The 24,731-nt window shown below is 42.0% G+C and overlaps 1 protein-coding gene across 6 annotated transcripts in view; it reads right to left on the bottom strand.

The window, feature by feature from the left end:
• The window catches only part of LOC112214716 (serine/threonine-protein phosphatase 2B catalytic subunit alpha isoform), a 127,755-nt gene extending 108,717 nt beyond the window's left edge, over nt 1-19,038 (bottom strand). For 2 of the 6 annotated variants that reach the window (XM_024373671.2, XM_024373673.2), the window contains exon 1: nt 18,754-19,038. In XM_024373671.2, coding sequence (XP_024229439.1) covers nt 18,754-18,814 — 61 coding nt within the window. In that variant the 5' untranslated portion in view covers nt 18,815-19,038. The remainder of the gene's footprint in view (nt 1-18,753) is intronic. The other 4 variants (XM_024373674.2, XM_024373675.2, XM_024373676.2 and 1 more) reach the window with 2 other exon arrangements.
• Between the last annotated feature and the right edge of the window lie 5,693 nt (nt 19,039-24,731).

Genomic DNA, 24,731 nt, shown 5'->3' with positions numbered 1-24,731 from the left:
CACTACAGAGTAGACACTACAATACAGAGTAGACACTACAGTACAGAGTAGACAATACTGTACAGAGTAGACACTACAGAGTAGACACTACAGTACAGAGTAGACACTACAGTACAGAGTAGACACTACTGTACAGAGTAGACACTATAGTACAGAGTAGACACTACTGTACAGAGTAGACAGTACAGAGTAGACACTACAGTACAGAGTAGACACTACTGTACAGAGTAGACACTACAGTACAGAGTAGACACTACAGAGTAGACACTGCTGTACAGAGTAGACACTACAGAGTAGACACTACTGTACAGAGTAGACACTACAGTACAGAGTAGACACTACAGTACAGAGTAGACACTACAGTACAGAGTAGACACTACTGTACAGAGTAGACACAATAGTACAGAGTAGACACTACTGTACAGAGTAGACAGTACAGAGTAGACACTACAGTACAGAGTAGACACTACTGTACAGAGTAGACACTAGTACAGAGTAGACACTACAGTACAGAGTAGACACTACAGAGTAGACACTACTGTACAGAGTAGACACTACAGAGTAGACACTGCTGTACAGAGTACACTACAGAGTAGACACTACTGTACAGAGTAGACACTACTGTACAGAGTAGACACTACACAGTAGACACTACTATACAGAGTAGAGAGTACAGAGTAGACACTACTGTACAGAGTAGACATTACAGTACAGAGTAGACACTACAGTGTAGACACTACAGTACAGAGTAGACACTACAGAGTAGACACTACAGTACAGAGTAAACACTACAGAGTAGAAACTACTATACAGAGTAGACACTTCAGAGTAGACACTACTGTACAGGGTAGACACTACAGAGTAGACACTACTGTACAGAGTAGACACTACAGTACAGAGTAGACACTACAGAGTAGACACTACAGTACAGAGTAGACACTACAGTACAGAGTAGACACTACAGAGTAAGACTGTAAACAATGGCCTGCATTCGGCTTTCAAAAGGCTTTCAAACAGACAGGCGGAGAAGTGGACAGACAGCCCAGCCCGCCCCAACCACACAAACTAACAAACAGTGCTCAGTCACGACTCTGGCTCTGGTCAGACGCCTCTGCAGTAGGTCTTTCACAGAGCAGAGCGGGCTGGGCAGCTAGCCTCACTCCCCTCCCCTCCTCTCTTCTCCATGTGGGTGTGTGTGACTGAGTGGCCTGCCTTGCAGCCACAGCTTTAACCTCTTGTTCAGTGACTAAACGCTGGTCAGCTCTGTCTCTGTAGAGTAAAGCCTGGCCAAAGCTGATTCTTTGACATTATTGAACGGTAAATGTGATCAATTCAGGTAGCTTAAACTGTGTGTATCATACTGTTCTGAAGGGTCAATCTTCCACAATGCAGACTATTTTTTATTACATTTTTTATTTAACCTTTATTTAACTAGGCAAGTCAGTTAAGAACAAATTCTTATTTACAATGACGGCCTACCCCGGCCAAACCCGGACGACGCTGGGCCAAGTGTGCGCCGCCCTATGGGACTCCCAATCACGGCCGGATGTGATGCAGCAAAACCTTTTATGAAATGACAGAAAACAAACAAAAAAATTACGTGGGTCTTTCGTCTAGACCTGACACAGGCCTTTTCAAATGAACATAACAAAATACAATCTTGTCCAATGAAGATACAGTAATAACATTATGAACTGTAAGTACTGCCTATACAAATGTGCATAGTCAAGCATGTAGAGTATAGACCTCAACACATCTACATGGGGTGGGGGGGTACATTTTCAGCCAGGCGGTCCATAATTAACATGTGTGTGTAAATAAAACAAGAGGTCCCGACTCACTAGCTGAAGTGTCTAGCTGAAGTCACTAGTCTTGTCCAGGGGTTCCCAAACTTTTTCACTCAGGGCCCACTTACCAGCATTGGGGAACATCCCCCTGGTTTAAAAACAGAAAATGTTTTCCTGGGTTGTAGTTTCACTGCAGAATTCGATAAGTAAGCCAGCTAGCATTGGTAAACACTCATGTAGCTAGAACTCTGTATTTCGTGGTTAATGAAGAAAGCTTATAAAGTTGAATAAGGGTTATTGAGACTATTGGGTCATGTTGCCATGACTACTTTAATACCCCTTTGTATGACCAGGAAATTTGAATAGTTGCTGTGTCTATACTATCAATTGCTTTCTATCAGAAAAACAAACTAACAATTGTGATTCAAATTTATATGGATATTTTGTAATATATCTGACTCAATCGAAACTCATCCGGCACATACTGATGCATTTCCTAAATTACTATGGTATACAGACAACCAAGTCCTAGCATATTCCCCTTCGTCTAAGGACCTTCGAAGGGATCTTATTTCATAATGGAAACCTGAATGTGACCTCGGGTGAAATAAAACATATACACTAGTAAAACATCCCAGCGAGAGCCTAAGGGTCTGGCACTGCCTAAGAAACCGCTGGCAACCCCAGGACCGTGTAGAGCGTGACACCATCTTGGAATGCTCTGGTGCCAAAACCAGGCCTTAACGACATGCCAAACACCACCCTCTCCTTTACCTCATCCAGGTAGGAAGCACACTAACAAGGAACCTCACAACTCGCCCTCTTTCTCCCATGAATTTAAAGGAAGTGAAGCAAATTCAATTTTGAAATGTTCCTTCAATGCTAACACTTTCCCTCCCTACAGTCGGAAGAAACCAGCAAGGGGTCTCCTTACATAATCCTCTAGGGGGTTTTCGATCTCTTCAGGTCCTAAGGCCTTACTAGCAGACATTTTTGTTCCAGCCCAACACTTTTCACACCTGCTTCCCACTACCTGCTTCCCACTACCTGCTTCACACTACCTGCTTCCCACTACCTGCTTCCCACTACTCGAAGGGCTTGAGGATTGATATATGGCAAGAGTATGAGAGGTAGTATACTCCCTTCTGTGTTTAACATTCCACAGCCGTGCCAACATGGTGCTGGAAGCCTGGAACATCTCTCTCTCTGACGTAGAGCTTTCCCTTTCTCTGCTAATCCTCTGTTTACAGGCATGGTACAACTGTCTTTTCACATGCCCCTCGCATTATAAACTAATGGGAATGGAGGCCTTTCGGAGCAGACCCGTGTGTGTGCGTATTTGTACAGTGTGCGCGTATGAGTGAGCGAGTTAGTGTGTGTGTGTGTGTGTGTGTGTGTGTGTGTGTGAGAGAGGCGCTGAAGCATGCCGCTTACACTGCAGGAGCTTGTCCCATCCATCAGGGGCTGCGGCCCAGGTAGAAAGAAAGCGCCGTCTAGCGTAGTGGTGTGTTGTCACCACATAACCCATTTCAGAAACAGTGAGTATTGCTAACACTGCAGCATTAGAGTTAGCCTAGAGGTAGACCTTGGCTTGCAGCACCAGTTGGCCTGGAATCCCCCATTCCACTTGCAAGCAAAGTATTGTTTGAGTTTTTTGGTCTGTGGGTACTCTTGCTGCCAAAGCAAACTGACATGATGCCAACTGACGAGTCATGTTCTACTAGGCCTCAGGGCATATTAGATGTTCCATGAAAATGAAAAAAGGAGTGTTGTCTTATGTGTTGAGAGGGAAGTCCATAGAACACTTCAAATACCTCAGCTGGTATTGTGCCATGCATTCTCAGGGCTTTCTCACTTCAAATACCTCAGCTGGTATTGTGCCATGCATTCTCAGGGCTTGCTCACTTCAAATACCTCAGCTGGTATTGTGCCATGCATTCTCAGGGCTTGCTCACTTCAAATACCTCAGCTGGTATTGTGCCATGCATTCTCAGGGCTTGGTCACTCAAGCTCATATCTGGGGGGAAGGGGGTGCAACCCTCCAATCCGCATGTTAACACATAACACCAACACAAATTAGCACACAACGTTAGGTGGCATTGAAGAGGCTTGTTGTGTGCATACTGTGTGCATACTGTGTCCAGTGTAGTCAGAGTCATCCAGATAAGGCAGAGAGGGGATGCAACCTTGACGTTTTCATGTGGACTCGCACAAATATTTACAGTATGTGTGTTTGTGTGTGAGAGAGAGAAGACATCACAAATATGAAATAATACATATGGAATCATGAAGTACCCAAAAGGTGTTAAACAAATCAAAATATATTTGAGATTTGAGATTCTTCAAAGTAGCCACCCTTTGCCTTGATGACAGCTTTGCTCACTCTTGGCATTCTCTCAACCAGCTTCATGAGGTAGTCACCTGGAAATAATTTCAATTAACAGGTGTGCCTTGTTAAAAGTTCATTTGTTTAATTTTTTTCAACTGAGCCAATCAGTTGTGTTGTGACAAGGTAGGGGTGGTATACAGAAGATAGCCCAATTTGGTAAAAGACAGAGTACATATTATGGCAAGAACAGCTCATATAAGCAAAGAGAAACAGTAGTCCACCATTACTTTAAGACATGAAGGTCAGTCAATCTGGAAAATGTCAAGAACTTTGAAAGTTTCTTCAAGTGCAGTCGCAAAAACTATCAAGCGTAATGATGAAACTGGCTCTCACGAGGACTGCCACAGGAAAAGAAGACCCAGAGTTACTTCTGCTGCAGAGGATAAGCTCATTCGAGTTACCAGCCTCAGAAATTGCAGCCCAAATAAATGCTTCACAGAGATTAACAGACATCTCAATATCAACTGTTCAGAGGATACCATCATGGTCGAATTGCGAAATTAGACATTAGAAAATTTGAGATTTTTGGTTCCAACTGTGGTGTCTTTGTGTGACGCAGAGTAGGTGAACGGATGATCTCCGCATGTGTGGTTCCCACCGTGAAGCACGAAGGAAGAGGTGGGATGGTGTGGGGATGCTTTGCTGGTGACACTGTCAGTGACTGTTACGCGAATGCAGTAAAAAGCCCAGGTAAGTTGCTAGCTAGCATTAAACTTATCTTATAAAAAACAATCAATCAATCATAATCACTAATTAACTACACATGGTTGATGATATTACTAGTTTATCTAGCGTGTCCTGCGTTGCATATAATCGATGCGGTGCACATTCGCGAAAAAGGACTCTCGTTGCTCCAATGTGTACCTAACCATAAACATCAATGCCTTTCTTAAAATCAGAACATAAATTGATTTTATTGATGTATTATATTAAGTTAAAATAAGTGTTCATTCAGTTTTGTTGTAATTGGCATTTTTACAAATACATTTTTTTAATTTACATTTTTTTAATCGGCCGATTGATCGGCATCTGCTTTTTTTTTGGTCCTTCAATAATCGGTATCGGTGTTGAAACTGGACGTTCTACATAAGCGTAATAATCACACCGGTTTGAGCATACGATACATGGACCACTGTATAATGATCCCACCCGTGTGTTGGTACGTGTCAAAGGGTTAAAGCCGGCAAGTATTTTGCCCAGGCTTTTAACCATTAGGGGCGCTTGCTTGAAACCCTCCTGGCTCCAATAAGGCTTCCGTCCATTGGGTTAGCCTCTGACCTCCCCCTTGCGAGTGTGTGCCCGCTGTGTAGTTACACTTGTGGTAGATTGCATCCCATTGATTGCTCTAGAGGGGGATCTTATGACATGCAACTGCCTCTGTTCCAAACGGACTGCTGCTGTTAGCCAGACAAAGAGCGCATGACACCCTGCCAGCCATGGTAACAGGAGACATTAAACGCAAATATCAAAAGAGGACAGCAACTCATACCACATCAAGCGTAGTGACTACAGTACACGGGAAGGGAGATAACTGCTCTTGGGTATGACAAGCAAGGCAAGCAAAGTGAGCATAAAAGTAGGGCTTTCACAATATCACTGATTCCATGGAGTTTAGTGGTAGAATAGAGTTATCGATAAAAGTATAAATATCATCAGCAAGAAAACCTCAGTGATGAATCTGTGTTTAAGAACACAGTCATGTTGTCACAGAAGACTGGTTGAGAGGTAGGAATGTCAGAGACAACTTTGCAGGACTCTATCTCGATCTACACAGCTGGAATGTAATGTTTTAACAACAAAAAATGTCTTAACCCCACTAACCTAAATTGTTAAGTTGTATAAACTTGTATATTAGTATGAATGTAAGTTATCTTTTTGAGTTGAAACAACATGTGTATGGTGTATCCTGGGTTCTATTTCTATTGGTGTAGCCATGTATGGCATTCCTTAATGTGGAGTTTGACTGGGTTTACTTTGTCAGCTCAGGAACAAGGAAAAGTCTTGTGAGGTAAGGTGGCATCCATGACCTTCACATTATGAGGAGAACACGCCTTCCTTCAACATTTGAATCACACGGCACGAGTTGCCAAGACAATCAAGATCCCCCTGCCCTATGTTTTTAAGAATTACTGAATAACAGGTGGCCTCGTATAAACAAATGTATGTGATCAATTGAAATTCAAAAGCCATTGTCTCGTACAGTGTGTGTGTGTGTGTGTGTGGGGGGGGGTATCCATTGAACTACAAGCTTAGCTAGCGACAATCGAAAATGCTAGCTAGATGAACAGTTTTGTTTTGGGTTGCTGTTATCAAATCTACGCTATGCTAGCTACACTTGTTTGGCCTGAATTAGCAAGAGCACAGACTAATGCATAGAGTCAGATTACATCCCTTGATTACAGAGTACATCCCTTGAGCCTTTACCCCTTTATATGGAGCTTAATCTGGCCAAATCAACCACTTTGCTGTGTCCTAAATCCAAAACAGAGACTAATTCTTCTGTAATCTTATACACCATAGGCATTCTGACTGGGGTTCTATCCACATGCCAAAGGGACACCATGAGGACTAAGGGACACACAGGTAGGCAGGCGCCTTTGACTTCTTTAGTCGTTATTTTGAGACACTCAAGTCTTTTGTCGGGCATCCATCCATGATGAATTGAACAAATGTCAAGCAATACTTAAGCTTGAAATTGACTTGATTTTGACTCTGATTCAAATTACAAAGTAAAGAGAGAACAGGTTCAGTAGCCAGTTTAATGAATACAATCTGTCAGCATATACTGTCTTCCATCTCAATTTGTTCAGCAGGCTCCTCTGTCCTTCAAACCACTCAGTAAATGTTGACTCTCTCTCATGCGTTTACCCTCTCTTTTCATTGGGGTTAGACTTAAAAGAAAAACACTAAAGTGTTCCAATCAATGACTGAGGGTGGACAATGGTGTACAGCAGCTAATGACAAGTAGCGAGCAGGAAATATGTGTCATCCAAGAAGCTATGGCAACAAGCAGTTCTTCGAACCAAAACAGAGATTTTTTTACTTTTTACAGGTGGAACCGTGGTTCGTTTCAGGGAGCAGTGCAGCTCTGTCTACAAAAACAGTCTCTGGGTCTGCAGACACTGACAAGAGAGTGAGAAAGAGCCCACTTGGTTAATTCTTTGTGAGTAATAACAACACGTTCGCTTGCAAACAGGCCTGCTCCGGGCCATAATGCTGTCTTTATGCCCATGAATAGCTCATTGACTAGCTCACTAACTGTGGCTGGCTGCTTTGCACCCTCAAGGCTTGTAGGCCCCAAATCCACAGCTCGAACAAAATGAGCTCCGCTTGTCTGACCTTTATTTCCCATGGTGCACTGTTCCCCAAATCCTACTGCAAGAGAGTATAGTGCGTTGTGAAGGGCAGACATAGATCGAGCAAAAGGGTGCATGTGGGTTAGACTTTGAGAGAAAGGATTTGCAGGGCCATAGAAATTGGAATGTATGTGTGTGTGTGTGTGTATGTATGTGTTTGTGCGTGCATGTTTAAGAGACAGAGGCCATAGAAAAATGTATACTGAACAAAAAAAATGTAAACGCAAGATGTAAAGTGTTCATCCCATGTTTCATAAGCTGAAATAAAAGATCCCAGAACTTTTCAATTTGCACAAAAAGTTTATTTCTCTCAATTTTTTTGCACAAATTTGTTTACATCCCTGTTAGTGAGCATTCTCCATCCACCTGATAGGTGTGGCATATCAAGAAGCTGATTAAACAGCATGATCATTACACAGGTGCACCTTGTGCTGGGGACAATAAAAGGCCACTCTAAAATGTGCAGTTTTGTCACACAACACAATGCCACAATGGCATGCTGACTGCAGGAAGGTCCACCAGAGCTGTTGCCAGAGAATTAATTGTTAATTTCTCTACCATAAGCCGCCTCTGTAATTTTTGAGAATTTGGCATTACGTCCAACCGGCCTCAACTGCAGACCACGTGTAACCACGCCAGTCTAGGACCTCCACATCTGGCTTCTTCACCTGTGGGATGGTCTGAGACGATCCACCCGGACAGCTGTGGGTTTGCACAAGCAAACAATTTCTGCACAAACTGTCAGATACCATCTCATCTGCGTGCTCATCGTCCTCACCAGTGTCTTGACCTGACTGCAGTTCGAACCAACTTCAGTGGGCCGTGGCTCACCTTTGATGGCAACTGGCATGCTGGAGAAGTGTGCTCTTCACGGATGAACCCCGGTTTCAACTGTACTGGGCAGATGGCAGACGTGGCGTCGTGTGAGCGAGCGGGAGTGCCCCATAGTGGTGGTGGGGTTATGGTATGGGCAGGCATAAGGCACGGACAGCAAACACAATTGCATTTTATAGATGGCAACTTGAATGCACAGAGAAACCGCACAAGATCCTGAGGCCCATTTTTGTGCCATTCATCCACAGCCACCACCTCATTTTTCAGCATGATAATGCACGGCCACATGTCACGAGGATCTGTACACAATTCCTGGAAGCTGAAAATGCCCCAGTTCTTCCATGGCCTGCATACTCACCAGACATGTGAGACATTGAGAATGTTGGGGATGTTCTGGATCGACATGTACAACAGCTTGTTCCAGTTCCTTCCAATATCCAGCAATTTTGCACACAATTGAAGAGGAGTGGGACAACATTCCACAGGTCACAATCAACAGCCCGATCAACTCTATGCCAAGGAGATGAGTCGCACTGCATGAGGCAAATCGTGGTCACACCAGATACTAGAGGTCGGCCGATTAATTAGGGCCGATTTCAAGTTTTCATAACAATCGGAAATCTGTATTTTTGGACACCGATTTAGCCGATTTTTTTATTTATTTATTTTATTATTATTATTATTTTTACACCTTTATTTCATTTTTATTTAACTAGGCAAGTCAGTTAAGAACACATTCTTATTTTCAATGACGGCCTAGGAATCGTGGGTTAACTGCCTCGTTCAGGGGCAGAATGACAGATTTTCACCTTGTCAGCTCGGGTGATCCAATCATACAACCTTACAGTTAACTTGTCCAACGCTATAACGACCTGCCTCTCTCTCGTTGCACTCCACAAGGAGACTGCCTGTTACGCGAATGAGGTAAGCCAAGGTAAGTTGCTAGCTAGCATTAAACTTATCTTATAAAAAGCAATCAATCAATCATAATCACTAGTTAACTACACATGGTTGATGATATTACTAGATATTATCTAGCGTATCTTGCATTGCATATAATCTGACTGAGCATACAAGCATATAAGTATCTAAGTATCTGACTGAGCGGTGGTAGGCAGAAGCAGGCGCGTAAACATTCATTCAAACAGCACTTTCGTGCATTTTGCCAGCAGCTCTTCTTGTGCGTCAAGCATTGCACTGTTTATGACTTCAAGCCTATCAACTCCCGAGATGAGGCTGGTGTAACCGAAGTGAAATGGCTAGCTAGTTAGCGCGCATTTATTGCGTTTCAAATGTCACTCGCTCTGAGCCTTGGAGTGGTTGTTTCCCTTGCTCTGCATGGGTAACGCTGCTTCGAGGTTGGCTGTTGTCGTTGTGTTCCTGGTTCGAGCCCAGGGAGGAGCGAGAAGAGGGATGGAAGCTATACTGTTACACTGGCAATACTAAAGTGCCTATAAGAACAAAGGTTAATGAAATACAAATGGTATAGAGGGAAATAGTCCTATAATTCCTATAATAACTACAACCTAAAACTTCTTACCTGGGAATATTGAAGATTCATGTTAAAAGGAACCACCAGCTTTCATATGTTCTCATGTTCTGAGCAAGGAACTGAAACGTCAGCTTTCTTACATAGCACATATTGCACTTTCACTTTCTTCTCCAACACTTTGTTTTTGCATTATTGAAACCAAATTGAACATGTTTCATTATTTATTTGAGGCTAAATTGATTTTATTGATGTATTATTTTAAGTTAAAATAAGTGTTCATTCAGTATTGTTGTAATTGTCATTATTACAAATCAATTAAAAAACGCTTAAAATCGGCAGATTAATCGGCATCGGCTTTTTTGGTCCTACAATAATCGGTATCGGCGTTGAAAAATCATAATCGGTCGGCCTCTACAAGATACTGACTGGTTTTCTGATCTACCCCCTACCTTTTTTTAAAGGTATCTGTGACCAACAAATGCATGTCTGTATTCCCAGTCATGTGAAATCCATAGATTAGGGCCAAATGAATGTATTTCAATTGACTGATTTCCTTATATGAACCTTAATTCAGTAAAATCTTTGAAATTGTTGCATTTATTTCTGTTTTAGTTTGTGTGAAAATAAAAGACAGTCCTTACAACAAGCTGATAATGAAAAGAGACAAGGACTTTCCAAAAGAATATTCATTGACGTTCTCTCACCTTGATGCTCACTAACATTATGGAGACAATTATGGCAGCAGAAAAATACTTCACTTCAGAACCCTTAAGATTCCACAGGTTGCTGTCGCTAGCTGATACAAGGACGTCCGCAAAGCATTTCTCCTTTGCCAAAATAATCCATCCACCTGACAGGTGTGGCATATCAAGAAGCTGATTAAACATCATGATCATTACGTGTGTCTACATCTGCATTGCTTGCTGTTTGGGGTTTTAGGCTGTGTTTCTGTATAGCACTTTGTGACATCTGCGGATGTAAAAGGGGGTTTATAAATACATTTGATTGACTGATTGATTGACAGGTGCACCTGGAGCTGGGGAAAATAAAAGGCCACTCTAAAAATGTGCAGTTTTGTCACACAACACAATGCCGCAGACGTCTCAAGTTGAGGGAGCCCTGCAATTAGTATGCTGACTGCAGGAATGACCACCAGAGCTGTTGCCAGAGAATTGAATGTTCATAAACCGCCTCTCCAACGTTGTTTTAGAGAACCTAGCAGTATGTCCAACCGGTCTCACAACTGCAGAAAACGTGTAACCATGCCAGATCAGGACCTCCACATCTGGCTTCTTCACCTGTGGGATCGCCTGAAGGGATGCTGAGGTGTATTTCTGTTTGTAATAAAGCCCTTTTGTGGGGAAAAACTCATTATGATTGACAGTTCATATAAGGAAATTGGTCAATTGAAATCAATTCATTAGGCCCTAATCTATGGATTTCACATGACTGAGCAAGGGTGCAGCCCATGGCTACGCCATCATGTGAAACCCATAGATTAGGGCCTAATGAATTTATTTCAATTGAATCATTTACTTATATGAACTGTAACTCTGTAAAATCTTTGAAATTGTTGCATGTTGCGTTTATATATTACATTATCAGCTGACAATCCATGTATGATAATACCATTATGTTCTCTGCGGCTGCCGTTATCAGTCACAAATGGTGCTCTTCATCCCGTCTTTCCCGTCTACCCGATTATCCCATCTAGTGCTGCTGTTATCACTCTGACATAGGAATAGTAAGGATAAGGACATCTGAACATCTTTGGAAAACACTAATAATAATAAGCTATTTCTCAGTTGAAACCTTCAGACTGTACATTGGAGGGGAAAAAAATAGGCTACAACCTATTTGAAAACCATATTATAGGGGTGTCAAACTCATTCCGTGGAGGGCCTAGTGTCTGCTGGTTTTAGTTTTTTTGTTTCAATTAAGACCTAAACAACCAGGTGAGGGGAGTTCCTTACTAGTCAGTGTTCCTCGGTGTCCACATCACCAAGGAATTAACATGGTCCACACATCAACACAGTTGTGAAGAGAGCATGAGCCCCCAGATCCTCAAAAGGTTCTACAGCTGCACCATTGAGAGCATATTGATTGGCTGCATCACCGCTTGGTATGGCAACTGCAAGGCGCCCGACCGCAAGGCGCTACAGAGGGTTGTGAGCAATGTTCCCTCGAAGCTGCAAGCGCACACCTCCTCCAGGACTGCCACGCAGAAGAAATGCCAGGCCGCACAGAGACGTGAGGGATTGAACTTCAGAGTTCACCCCATTACTTTGCACTCTATAGTTAAAAGTTTTTTATGTGATCGAATCAACATTATATCAGCCCCTTTTCAATGCAACAAACCAAAACAAATCTAACTTCGCAAGACTTGAGTCTGTGATTTTGTTGAAGGCAGAGCCGGAGCGCAACGAAGAAAATTTCTATCGGGTAGCCCACGTGTGGTCTTTCAACCACCCACGAGTGAAATCAGAGCGCAGAGCCTCTCGTGTGCACATTTGTTGATATTCTTTGCTAGTTAGCGAGTTATTAGTCCAGTTATAGATAAGTATAGGTCAGCAATGGGGAGTTACTGCTTCTTACAAGAGCAGAAAGCGCGTAGGCTACATTTCAAGCAGTCTTTGGAAAGCCAGTCGGGTAAAAAGCTCAATTAAAGGGGCAGTGTTGTATTTTGAGAAAGGCTTGAATATGCAAATAAGCCAATAGGCAGAGGCATAGCCTACATTGTCTAATTCTCTATATTGTAATAATAATTAATTGTATTTTGTAAAGTGGTTTCTTGCATCATACAACACAATACATTGCAATTTACAGACACATATTTGGCCCACGGTGTTACAGACCAGGTAAAAAACGAATGAATTAATGTCAAGCCCTTCATAATGTAAAAATGCTTTTAAAAGTCTCATGCAATGTAGGCCTGCATTGAAAACCACATATAGGCTACTGTAGGCTATATCGTAGAAATCAAAAGCTAAGTCCATTAGAAAATATTATGGGATTTGTTCAATTGGTTTCGTTGGTAGGCCTACAGCACATTATGCTGAAATAGTAGCCAATAGGCTATTGTGGCTGTCTAAAACTGTAAGGGTGCAGCCTGTAAACGCGTGCTGGAAGTTGCACAAAATTCTCACAACAATCAAGTTTCCGCTCACAAGTTCAAAGATTTGCTCAGTGCCCCCAAAAATTAGAGGGAACGTTTGTGGTGAGTACGAGCTCCCTGCCATCCAGGACCTCTATACCAGGCGGTGCCAGAGGAAGGAAAAACATATTTTCTAAAATCCCAGCCACCCATGCCATAGACTGTTCTCTGTGCTACCGCACGGCAAGCTGTACCAGTGCACCAAGTCTGGAACCAACAGGAAACTGAATACCCCAAGCCATCAGACTGCTAAACAAGCTAAATAGCTAATCAAATGGCTACCTGCTGCTGCTACTGTCTATTATCTATCCTGTTGCCTAGTCACTTTAACTCTACCTATATGTACATACTGTAGCCACCTCAATTACCTCATACCCCTGCACATCGACTCTGTAACGGTACTCCATGTATATAGCATGTTGCGTTTACTCATTATTGAAATTCACTATGCATTTATTCCTCGTATCACTATTTAAAATACCTTTATCATTTTATTTATCTTTAACTCTGCATTGTTGAAAAATAACCTGTATGTAAGCATTTCACTGTTCTAAACCTGTTGTTTACGACGCACGTGACAAAACGTAATTTGATTTAATTAATCAATCAAGTACAAGGGAGGAGCGAAAACCCGCAGACACTCTGCCCTTCTTGGAATGAGTTTGACCCGTGCCAGATTATATCCACTTTCAAGATATAAGATATGCCTTAATTTACTTATCCAAATAACACCTGATGATTATCCTATTAACCAGATTTAAAGATAAACCAATTCAAATGTGTGTATGGAGAGACCCTGTAGGCTGTGCACGCATGCACGCACACACACACACACACACAACCGCCCAACCCCCCACACACAGCAACCTGAAAGCAGGTGAAGGCCGGGGCTTTGGGCAGGTGATTACATAAAGCTGGAGTGAAGTACGTGGCGTTACTTAAATGTTCCGTTCTAAAAATGACTCATCTGTCTAGCTGGGATCAGTGGCCCTGGTGGTGGACCCCCACACGTCTTAAACACGGGACACAGGCCTCTACGAAAAAGTCAAACGTCAGATACTATCGATTCAAGTCAAAGGAAAGGCCTCTGCAAGCAGGGGAATGCTGCAGCACATGCTCTGCTATGGGGCTTTCCTTCCCAGCTGGAGTCAAATAAAATACACAACAACTGATATTCACTATCCTCTTCGTATTAATATGGTCACCATCTTGCCATGCATGATATTGAGCTGGTAGCAGCAGTTACAGTGCCTTGCGAAAGTATTCGGCCCCCTTGAACTTTGCGACCTTTTGCCACATTTCAGGCTTCAAACATAAAGATATAAAACTGTATTTTTTTGTGAAGAATCAACAACAATTGGGACACAATCATGAAGTGGAACGACATTTATTGGATATTTCAAACTTTTTTAACAAATCAAAAACTGAAAAATTGGGCGTGCAAAATTATTCAGCCCCTTTACTTTCAGTGCAGCAAACTCTCTCCAGAAGTTCAGTGAGGATCTCTGAATGATCCAATGTTGACCTAAATGACTAATGATGATAAATACAATCCACCTGTGTGTAATCAAGTCTCCGTATAAATGCACCTGCACTGTGATAGTCTCAGAGGTCCGTTAAAAGCGCAGAGAGCATCATGAAGAACAAGGAACACACCAGGCAGGTCTGAGATACTGTTGTGAAGAAGTTTAAAGCTGGATTTGGATACAAAAATATTTCCCAACCTTTAAATATCCCAAGGAGCACTGTGCAAGCGATAATATTGAAATGGAAGGAGTATCAGACCACTGCAAATCTACCAAGACCTGGCAGTCCCTCTAAACTTTCAGCTCATACAAGGAGAAGACTGATCAGAGATGCAGCCAAGAGGCCCATGATCACTCTGGATGAACTGCAGAGATCTACAGCTGAGGTGGGAGACTCTGTCCATAGGACAACAATCAGTCGTGTATTGCACAAATCTGGCCTTTATGGAAGAGTGGCAAGAAGAAAGCCATTTCTTAAAGATATCCATAAAAAGTGTTGTTTAAAGTTTGCCACAAGCCACCTGGGAGACACCAAACATGTGGAAGAAGGTGCTCTGGTCAGATGAAACCAAAATTGAACTTTTTGGCAACAATGCAAAACATTATGTTTGGCGTAAAAGCAACACAGCTCATCACCCTGAACACACCATCCCCACTGTCAAACATGGTGGTGGCAGCATCATGGTTTGGGCCTGCTTTTCTTCAGCAGGGACAGGGAAGATGGTTAAAATTGATGGGAAGATGGATGGAGCCAAATACAGGACCATTCTGGAAGAAAACCTGATGGAGTCTGCAAAAGACCTGAGACTGGGACGGAGATTTGTCTTCCAACAAGACAATGATCCAAAACATAAAGCAAAATCTACAATGGAATGGTTCAAAAATAAACATATCCAGGTGTTAGAATGGCCAAGTCAAAGTCCAGACCTGAATCCAATCGAGAATCTGTGGAAAGAACTGAAAACTGCTGTTCACAAATGCTCTCCATCCAACCTCACTGAGCTCGAGCTGTTTTGCAAGGAGGAATGGGAAAAAATTTCAGTCTCTCGATGTGCAAAACTGATAGAGACATACCCCAAGCGACTTACAGCTGTAATCGCAGCAAAAGGTGGCGCTACAAAGTATTAACTTAAGGGGGCTGAATAATTTTGCACGCCCAATTTTTCAGTTTTTGATTTGTTAAAAAAGTTTGAAATATCCAATATATGTCATTCCACTTCATGATTGTGTCCCACTTGTTGTTGATTCTTCACAAAAAATACAGTTTTATATCTTTATGTTTGAAGCCTGAAATGTGGCAAAAGGTCGCAAAGTTCAAGGGGGCCGAATACTTTCGCAAGGCACTGTATGTAGCTATCTAGATCACAGGAGGTTGGTGGCACCATACTTGGGGAGGACGAGCTAGTGGTAATGGCTGGAGTGGGATAGGTGGATTGGCATCAAATACATCAAACACATGGTTTGATGCCATTCCATTGGCTCCATTCCAGACATTATTATGAGCCGCCCTCTCCTCAGCAGCCTCCACTGGTCTAGATCTATAGCTCTTCCACAAACTGAATATGTTGGTTACTTGTGTTATTAAGACAAACCTGGATATTTAGTGAAACTGAAACGGTTGTTTGCCTCATCAGTTTTATACTGGATTTGTTTTCAAAACAGGTGGGAATGAGTGATGCACATTGTATTGAAGGTGAGAAACAGCCCATATGGTGAACTGGGAGGATTGGCAACAGATGACTTCCGACATTTTGCCTCCAAATATTTGGAGGGATGCTTTGTACACAATACAGGCATGATGTTGACACAGAGCTAAAATGATAACTACTCTGAGTCTGATATCATAAAAGCTGTTGGAGGAAAAAATGTAAAACAAGAATTGAATGAAAAACTATGAAAAATACTGTGAAAACTGTGCTATTTCCATTTTATAGACATTTGTGCATGCATGGTAGCATTCAACAACCTAACAGCATAATCAATATCACCGTTTGTTGTCAAGTTAAAAATCATATGATTTTCAGGACATTAATTGTGATTCCATCTGATGTGGGTTGTGAGTAGTCTAACATTAGCAATTCATGAGCTAATGGGATGTGTAGTACAATTGGATTTCCACGATTCTCAATTTCTCACTGAATCCATTTGGACCATGTAATAATTTTCCCATTACTGAGCTTTAACCCATTATGTTGATACATAGTACGCATCCCACACGGCACCCTATATTCCCTACATTGTGCATTACTTTTGAACAGAGCCCTATGGTCCATGGTCAAAAATAGTACACTATGAAGCGAATAGGGTGCAATTTTGGAGTGAACTATAGGGACAGTCTCTTGAAAATATTTAACAAAACCACCCAAGACCTTACCAATCACCCATACAGTTCTCAACCTTATTCACAAAGACCTGAACCACAGCCGTAAGCATTACTTTAAATTAATGTGGATATTGAGCTAACATATGCACATTGATCATGGTACGCTTACATGAAGACTGTGCAATCAGTAGTGTGAGCAGGAGAAAGACATACAAGCAACTATTGAGAACAGAATTCTATACTCACTTAGGTATGAAAAGAAAATGCAGACCAGCGCATATACAAAGTCAAGGCTTTCCTGTGTCATGTCCTCTGGTCATAGTTGAATTATTAATCTCTTTACAATGTAGCATCAGTCATTATTGATTATAGACCAATGTCCAATTTGTTTTTAATTGAGATATTATGGCCATGATGTCGAGAACAGATATGTATATGTGGTTGCTGATATTGCTATTGGCAAATCATTTCACCTGCATATCAACATTTAGACTCCATTTATGATCCCAATCTGAATGCATAAACTCAGGTTGTACGATCAGTCTATTGTTACAACACTGTTGCGGAGCTAGTTAACACAGCCACAAAGTCATAAACTCCGCCTATTTCTACAATTGATCTTCTTCAAATCTGATTTTAAACAAAACCTTAACCACACTGCAAACCTTATGCCTAACGCTAGGGTGAGGGGGGAGCATGCATTTTTACGATATAGGCAATTTGGATTATTATCTAGTGGAAACCATGAAACCATGTGGTCGCAGAAGAATTAAGTTATTCTCTTGTTTTAGAGCACACCTATAGGCCTACTAGCAGAATATTGTGAGCATCAAGTTTAATAGAATGCAGTTTGAGTACATACCAGCTACTAACACAAAAAACAGGACAACTGTTCTTAAAGGATTATTGTGTAAAGGACCATGAGGTAAAATAAATAGTCCTCTACTGGGTAACTACAGAGACCTGGTGTGTCAAATAAATGCGATGACATACCAAACATATGCTGTCATTGCAAGAGGCTACGGGAGTATCTTTGATAGCGAGAATGTCAACATGTGTAACTGTGATGTCATGTGTCAAGGGATGAGTTGCCCAACAGTCGCCTTTATAGTCAAATTAAGGTTCTGATGCACTATTTACACCATGTGTGTAGAGTATAAAGACGAACCTAACTAAGTTTTTAATAAATCAATAGTGATTTAATGTATAATAAAAAATAAAGGAAATTAGTCCTGATAGTTTTAGCCCCCATAGGCTACAGTACCATGGGGGCAAACATCAAACATGCGGGCTAGACAAGAACAGACATGTTTATTACTAGAATAAAACACACCGTGTCACACTATTATGTATGTGTTCCTAATGAAACCAAAATAAGGGGAAAAGTCTAACTTTAACCGTGGCATAATAGTTCTGCAATAGCCTACATGCTTCGTACATGCTCGTTAATTTTGCAAAAGTGAATACAGAATAAATGTGTGGCTACAAAATAATGTATTTTAAGGTAATACATTGTTTAAAAATAGATATTATTGTATGTGCAGATGATAAACAATAGGACTATATCCAACAAGCACGTTGTGAGACATGGACATTGATTCAAACCTTGAATGCCTACAACTATTGTAATAACACCCTTACTTCCTACTTTTACTGATTAGCCAGCCGGTGCCATATCTCACGGCTAACACCCTTTTTCTCCATAACCAGCTTTCCAATTGAGCAGACCATTAGGGCGCAATACGACTAGGATTGCAATGTGTTGAGGGAGACACATTCGTCTATGGCAGCAGTGTCACTTCATTATCCCCCCACCACCCCCCCCCAAAAAAGCAACGTAAATAACAGTTTATTTTAGAGACATTTAGAAACGTAATTAATTTGACACTTACATTTTACTACCCTGTCCGTCGTAGATAACTTCGGATCATCATTCGGCTTGTTTTCGGACATTTCCAGGGTGTTAACGTTATATATTCAAATATATTTGAACTGTGCCTGAAAAAGAGCCGATGCTGTCCTTGCCCAACACCTCAACTCTATCCAAATGGGAGATCTCGGTGATCTCACTTGCTCCTATCACTCGCCAAAGATACTTGCAACAAGGTTACAAATATCACCACCCCTAAACTGTAGGTCCGTGTGATTTCTGTATCAAGTTCTTTCTCCCAACGCTGTGCGCGCGCAACCTAGCATGCATTTGGTAAGATACGCCCCCCCCCCATATATTTGCTCTTCTATTGGTGCCAGAGACCTATTCCCCTTCACTGGTATTTTTTATGCTTAGATGACATTCGTAAATATCAAAAATATGAATATTAGGCTATACTTGCAGTGCTGTGTGTTGCAACAAATCAGTTCCCTCTCCTGTATCTTGCAACATCAATCATGCGTGTGTGAAGCGTTGGCCTGCAACTCCACAGTTGTGCGCTGGATCCTGCCATTTCTGCTTCTTCAAAGACAGTATCTAAACTTCACTCAATCTCTCTCGAAGGGTTTAGAGTTGTCATCATGCCATGCAATTTAGAAAGCCAAATATTCACTGTTTTGAGTGAGCACCACGAGGCTAGAGAGTAGGTGCATTCGATTTCACTCCCCTGGCACACAGGGTGGGTGCAGAGCAATATTACGGTTCTGGTTGGGTGGAATCAAGTACATCTATTCTCTAGTTTCGTGGTGGTGCAAGTATTCAGCGTAACCGCTTTGTGAACGATATAAGGGTGGTTGTAAAGGGAAGGTTATAAGTAGTTGATAGACAGTCCACCTTTTAGGATTTATAAGTAGGCTAGTTTAAACTGTTATATTTGGTTGTTATTACAGCGCCACCATGTGGATATTTAGAGACATTCTAATAGAGGAAATAGAATATACTAGCCCCAACCAGCCTACAGTTTGGTGACTGAGGTTCAATCCCAAATCGACCCCTAGGCTGCTGCTATTCTTCTTATTTATGGCACCATCTAATGTGCATCCTGCCACCTAGTGTGCTGGACTGGTTTACCATGGTAAAGTTGTGGCCATTTTAAAGGCACAAAATAGTAATCCCACCAATTACAATAGGGTTGCAGCATTGGATCCCTGTAATGGAAGTTTGTATTCTTTATGTGCAATAGAAATTAAAAAAAATAAAAAACATTCAGTTAACGTGACAAGGTAGGAACCATAGTTTTAGTCAGTGTTTCCCAGGGAACTCTATTTAGTGAACATGTAAAATGGTACAAAAGCACCCCCTCGCCCTGTGCAGGTGAGAGTGTTATCCCATTGTGTAGAGACAGCACAGCACAGCACCTGTTGCTGTATTTGTTTGATGGAAACTATTTTGAGACAATGGGGACCATGCAGTCTGTTTGGGAAGAACTGTTGGGAAGAACTATTTATCTGTATCGGTGTTTTGTTTATTTAAGTTAGAAAATATTCATTGTTTATTGTAAAAAAAAAAATGTATGCCACTGCAATAATGTTTTGTTTTGCAGTTGATTTCATGTGTTTAGAGATGCTTTGGGGTTCAATTTAATCTGTTTAAAACGAGTTAACCTGAAGCCTTTAATAAACTTTAGTAGTTTGTATTTTTCTGCCTCTGTTTCCCTGTAAATGGGCCTAGAACTTAGATGTAACAGTAAGTATTTTGTGTGTTTGCTATCAAGGGTAAAGTTTGTACAGCCTTAGCCCTATGTTTGTTAGATAATGCATGTTCCTCTGTAGATCAGGTAAAGGCAAGGCACTTGTCCCTAAACTCTTCTGGAAATGGAGCCACCATGTACTGCCCCATCTCTGTCTGATCTTGATAAGCAGGAAGCTCTCTGCCCTTAACTACTTATCAGACCAATGGCATACAATCAATAGAGCCAGTGTGTGGAGAGCTGTTTTTCCTTGTCACAGCAGTCAGGACTTGCACGCAGACAGATGTGGGAAAAAATTAGCTCAGGTGAGTAGCCTAGACCTTCAGAACTTTTTGAACAAATTCTCATGTTTGCGTCTCTTGTTTAGTGCTGTGTTATTACATGAAATTCATTTTTTGTGTGGAATTGTGTTGATTTTAGAGATTGGTATTGGATACTTATTACATTTTGGTTTGACTTGCAATATGTGGCTTTACATATATTAGCAGGCATTGCACCTGTGAAAATCTCCCTATTTCCACTATCCTCTTGTAGCCGAGGACCTGCTCATCATCTATGAGGCAGAGCAACGGGCTTCATACCTGCGCTCTATCTTCACCGGACCACAGTGACCAGCCGGCGGGAGGACTTACTGCAACTGGGCCGGTACAAGGTCAAGCTGTTGAGCCTGTCTAGGAGCATGTTGAAGGGCCTTTCCCAGCTCCGACGCTTCTTCCTGGCCCGCGTGCTGAACCCTGCGGTCCACGTGGTGGTGGTCTTGTGTGAGGTGGACAGCCTGGCACCCCTCCTGGAGGTGGTGGCCCTCAAGGGGGACGAGTGTCTGCAGATATCCAGTGAGCAAGATGCCCACGACTACCTGTCGGAGGTGACTGACATCGTGCAGAGAGGTACAGGGGTAGGGGGAAGGGGAGGTCAGAGAAGGGGATTATGGGAGGATGGGTGCAGTATAGAGGGTCGTCACTCATTTTATTTCATGCTTATTCAATAATGAATGATATACAACTTTCAATGAATTCCTGAGGCAAGTGCGAGGTTGGGGTCAGGGCAAAACATAGATTTAATGTAGGCTATAGACATGCAGAGTTCCCACATATGCTGAACACTTGTTGGCTGCTTTTCCTTCACTCTGCGATCCAACTCATCCCAAACCATCTCAATTTGGTTGAGGTCGGGTGATTGTGGAGGCCAGGTCATCTGTTGCAGCACTCCATCACTCTCTTTCTTGGTCAAATAGCCCTTACACAGCCTGGAGGTGTGTTGGGTCATTGTCCTGTTGAAAATCCAATTATAGTCCCACTAAGAGCAAACTAGTTGGGATGGCGTATCGCTGCAGAATGATGTGGTAGCCATGCTGGTTAAGTGTGCCTTGAATTCTAAATGAATCATTGACAGTGTCACCAGCAAAGCTCCCACACACGACACACCTCCTCCTCCATGCTTCACGGTGGGAACCACACATGAGGAGATCATCCGTTAACCTACTCTGCGTCTCACAAAGACACGGTGGTTGGAACCAAAAATCTCAACTTTAGACTCATCAGACCAAAGGACAGATTTCCACCGGTCTAATTTCCATTGCTCGTATTTCTTGGCCCAAGAAAGTCTCTTCTTCATATTGGTGTCCTTTAGTAGTGGTTTATTTGCAGCAATTCAACCATGAAGGCCTGTTTCACATAGTCTCCTCTGAACAGTTGATGTGTCTGTTGCTTGAACTATGTGAAGCATTTATTTGGGCTGTTATTTCTGAGGCTGGTAACTCTAATGAACTTATCCTCTGCAGCAGAGGTAACTCTGGGTCTTCCTTTCTTGTGGTGGTCTTCATGAGAGCTAGTTTAATCATAGTGCTTGATGGTTTTTGCAACTGCACTTGAAGAAACTTTCAAAGTTCTTGACATTTTCCAGAGTGACTGACCTTCATGTCTTAATTAAAGTAATGATGGACTGTCGATTCTCTTTGCTTATTTGAGCTGTTCTTGCCATAATATGGACTTGGTCATTTTCCAAATAGGACTATCTTCTGTATACCACCTCTACCTTGTTATAACACAATTCCACAAATGTAACTTTTAACAAGGTACACCTGTTAATTGAGATGCATTCCAGGTGACTACCTCATGAAGCTGGTTGAGAGAATGCCAAGAGTGTGCGAAGCTGTCATCAAGGCAAAGGGTTGCAACTTTTAAGAATCTAAAATATATTTTGATTTGTTTTAAACTTTTTTGGTTACTACATGATTCCATGTGTGTTATTTCACAGTTTTAGGTGTGTCCAAACTTTTGACTGGTACTGTATGTGTATATATCTATAGCCAACATTAAATCTATGCATTCGGAAAGTATTGACACCGACATTTTGTTACGTTACAGCTTTGTTCTAAAATTAATCAAATAGTTCAATCTTCAATCTACACACAATACCCCATAATGACAAAGTAAAAACAGGTTTTTAGAACATTTTGCAAATGTATAATAAACTGATATCACATTTTACATAAGTATTCAGACACTTTACTCAGTACTTTGTTGAAGCACCTTTGGCAGCGATTACAGCATTGAGTCTTCTTGGGTATGAAACTACAAGCTTGGCACACCTGTATTTGGGGAGTTTCTCCCGTTCTTCTCTGCAGATCCTCTCAAGCTCTGTCAGGTTGGATGGAGAGCGTAACTGCACAGCTATTTTCAGGTCTCTCCAGAGATGTTTGATCGGGTTCAAGTCTGGGCTCTGGCTCGGCCACTCAAGGACATTCAGAGACTTGTCCCAAAACCACTCCTGTGTTGCCTTGGCCATGTTCTTAAAATTATTCCCACAGCATGATTCTGCCACCACCATGCTTCACCGTAGGGATGGTGCCAGGTTTCCTCCAGACGTGACGCTTGGCATTCATGCCAAACTGTTCAATCTGGGTTTCATCAGACCAGAGAATCTTGTTTCTCATGGTCTGAGATTCTTTAGGGGCATTTTGACAAACTCCAAGCGGGCTGTCATGTGCCTTTTACCGAGGAGTGGCTTCCATCTGACCACTACCATAAATGCCGGATTGGTGGAGTGCTGCGGAGATGGTTGTCCTTCTGAAAGGTTTTCCTATCTCCACAGAGGAATTCTGGAGCCCTGACCAAGGAACTTCTCCCCCATTGCTCAGTTTGGCCAGGCGGCGAGCTCAGCCAAAAATGTTTGGTACCCTTCCTCAAATCAGTGCCTCAACACAATCCTGTCTCGGAGCTCTACTGACAATTACTTCGATCTCATGGCTTGGATTTTGCTTTGACATGCACTGTCAACTGTGGGACCGTTATATAGACAGGTGTGTGCCTTTCCAAATAATCTCCAATCAATTGTATTTACCACAGGTGGACTCCAATCAAGTTGTAAAAACATCTCAAGGATCATTGATGGAAACAGGATGCACCTGAGCTCAAATTTGAGTCTCATTCTAAAGGCTCTGAATACTTATGTTAATAAAGTATTTCTGTTTTTAATATATTTGCAAACATTTCTAAAACTGTTTTTGCTTTGTCAATATGGGGTATTGTGTGTAGATTGAGGATATTGTTTTATTTTATTTAGAGTAAGGCTGTAACAATGTGGGCAAAGGGAAGCCATGTGAATACTTTCCGAATGCACTGTATCTATAGGCTACATGACCCCAACCTCCCATCTGACCCCAACCTCCCATCTGTTGCTTCAGGAATTGATCAAATAATTATATCATTCATTACTATGGTGGGTGATTGGTATGCATTGTTGGAATTGTTGAATGCACAATGGTCACAATAAATCCCACACACAATCATGTTATAGAAGTGAACGCAAAAGGCAGTAATTGAAATAAACCAAATGGAGAAGCATTTTATGAGTCCTTGCCTGTTAGTGGACTTGCTGGTCTCCGGTCATACCGGTTAGGTGAAAACTTGTGGCTACCTACGTCTATGTTGAATCGTATTATTTTTCAAGTAATTGCCTCAGAAACAAATGAATGAACTTGCTGCACAAGTGACCTCCTGCCTCGGCGGACTTGCCTCACAGGCAATTTCCATACAACTAACTGGGCATTGTCAAACCACATATACCTGTAGCTCAAGTCAACACTGAAGAGAAGGCTAGTAGAGTAGCAAAAAATGGGAGGTCAGATACAAACAGTGCCGGATTATTTAACAGGCACGCAGGGCCTTCCCAGATTGCATATGAACATGTTGGTTCTGGGCCCCCTGGAGGTCGCCCATATGGTATGTGAACACGTCATAAGCCATGGC

This window comes from Oncorhynchus tshawytscha, linkage group LG15 (genome assembly GCF_018296145.1).
Source record: "Oncorhynchus tshawytscha isolate Ot180627B linkage group LG15, Otsh_v2.0, whole genome shotgun sequence".
NCBI classification, from domain to species: Eukaryota; Metazoa; Chordata; class Actinopteri; order Salmoniformes; family Salmonidae; genus Oncorhynchus; species Oncorhynchus tshawytscha.
Note: the sequence above shows the minus strand (reverse complement) of the source record. Positions and strands in the feature narration are given on the sequence as shown.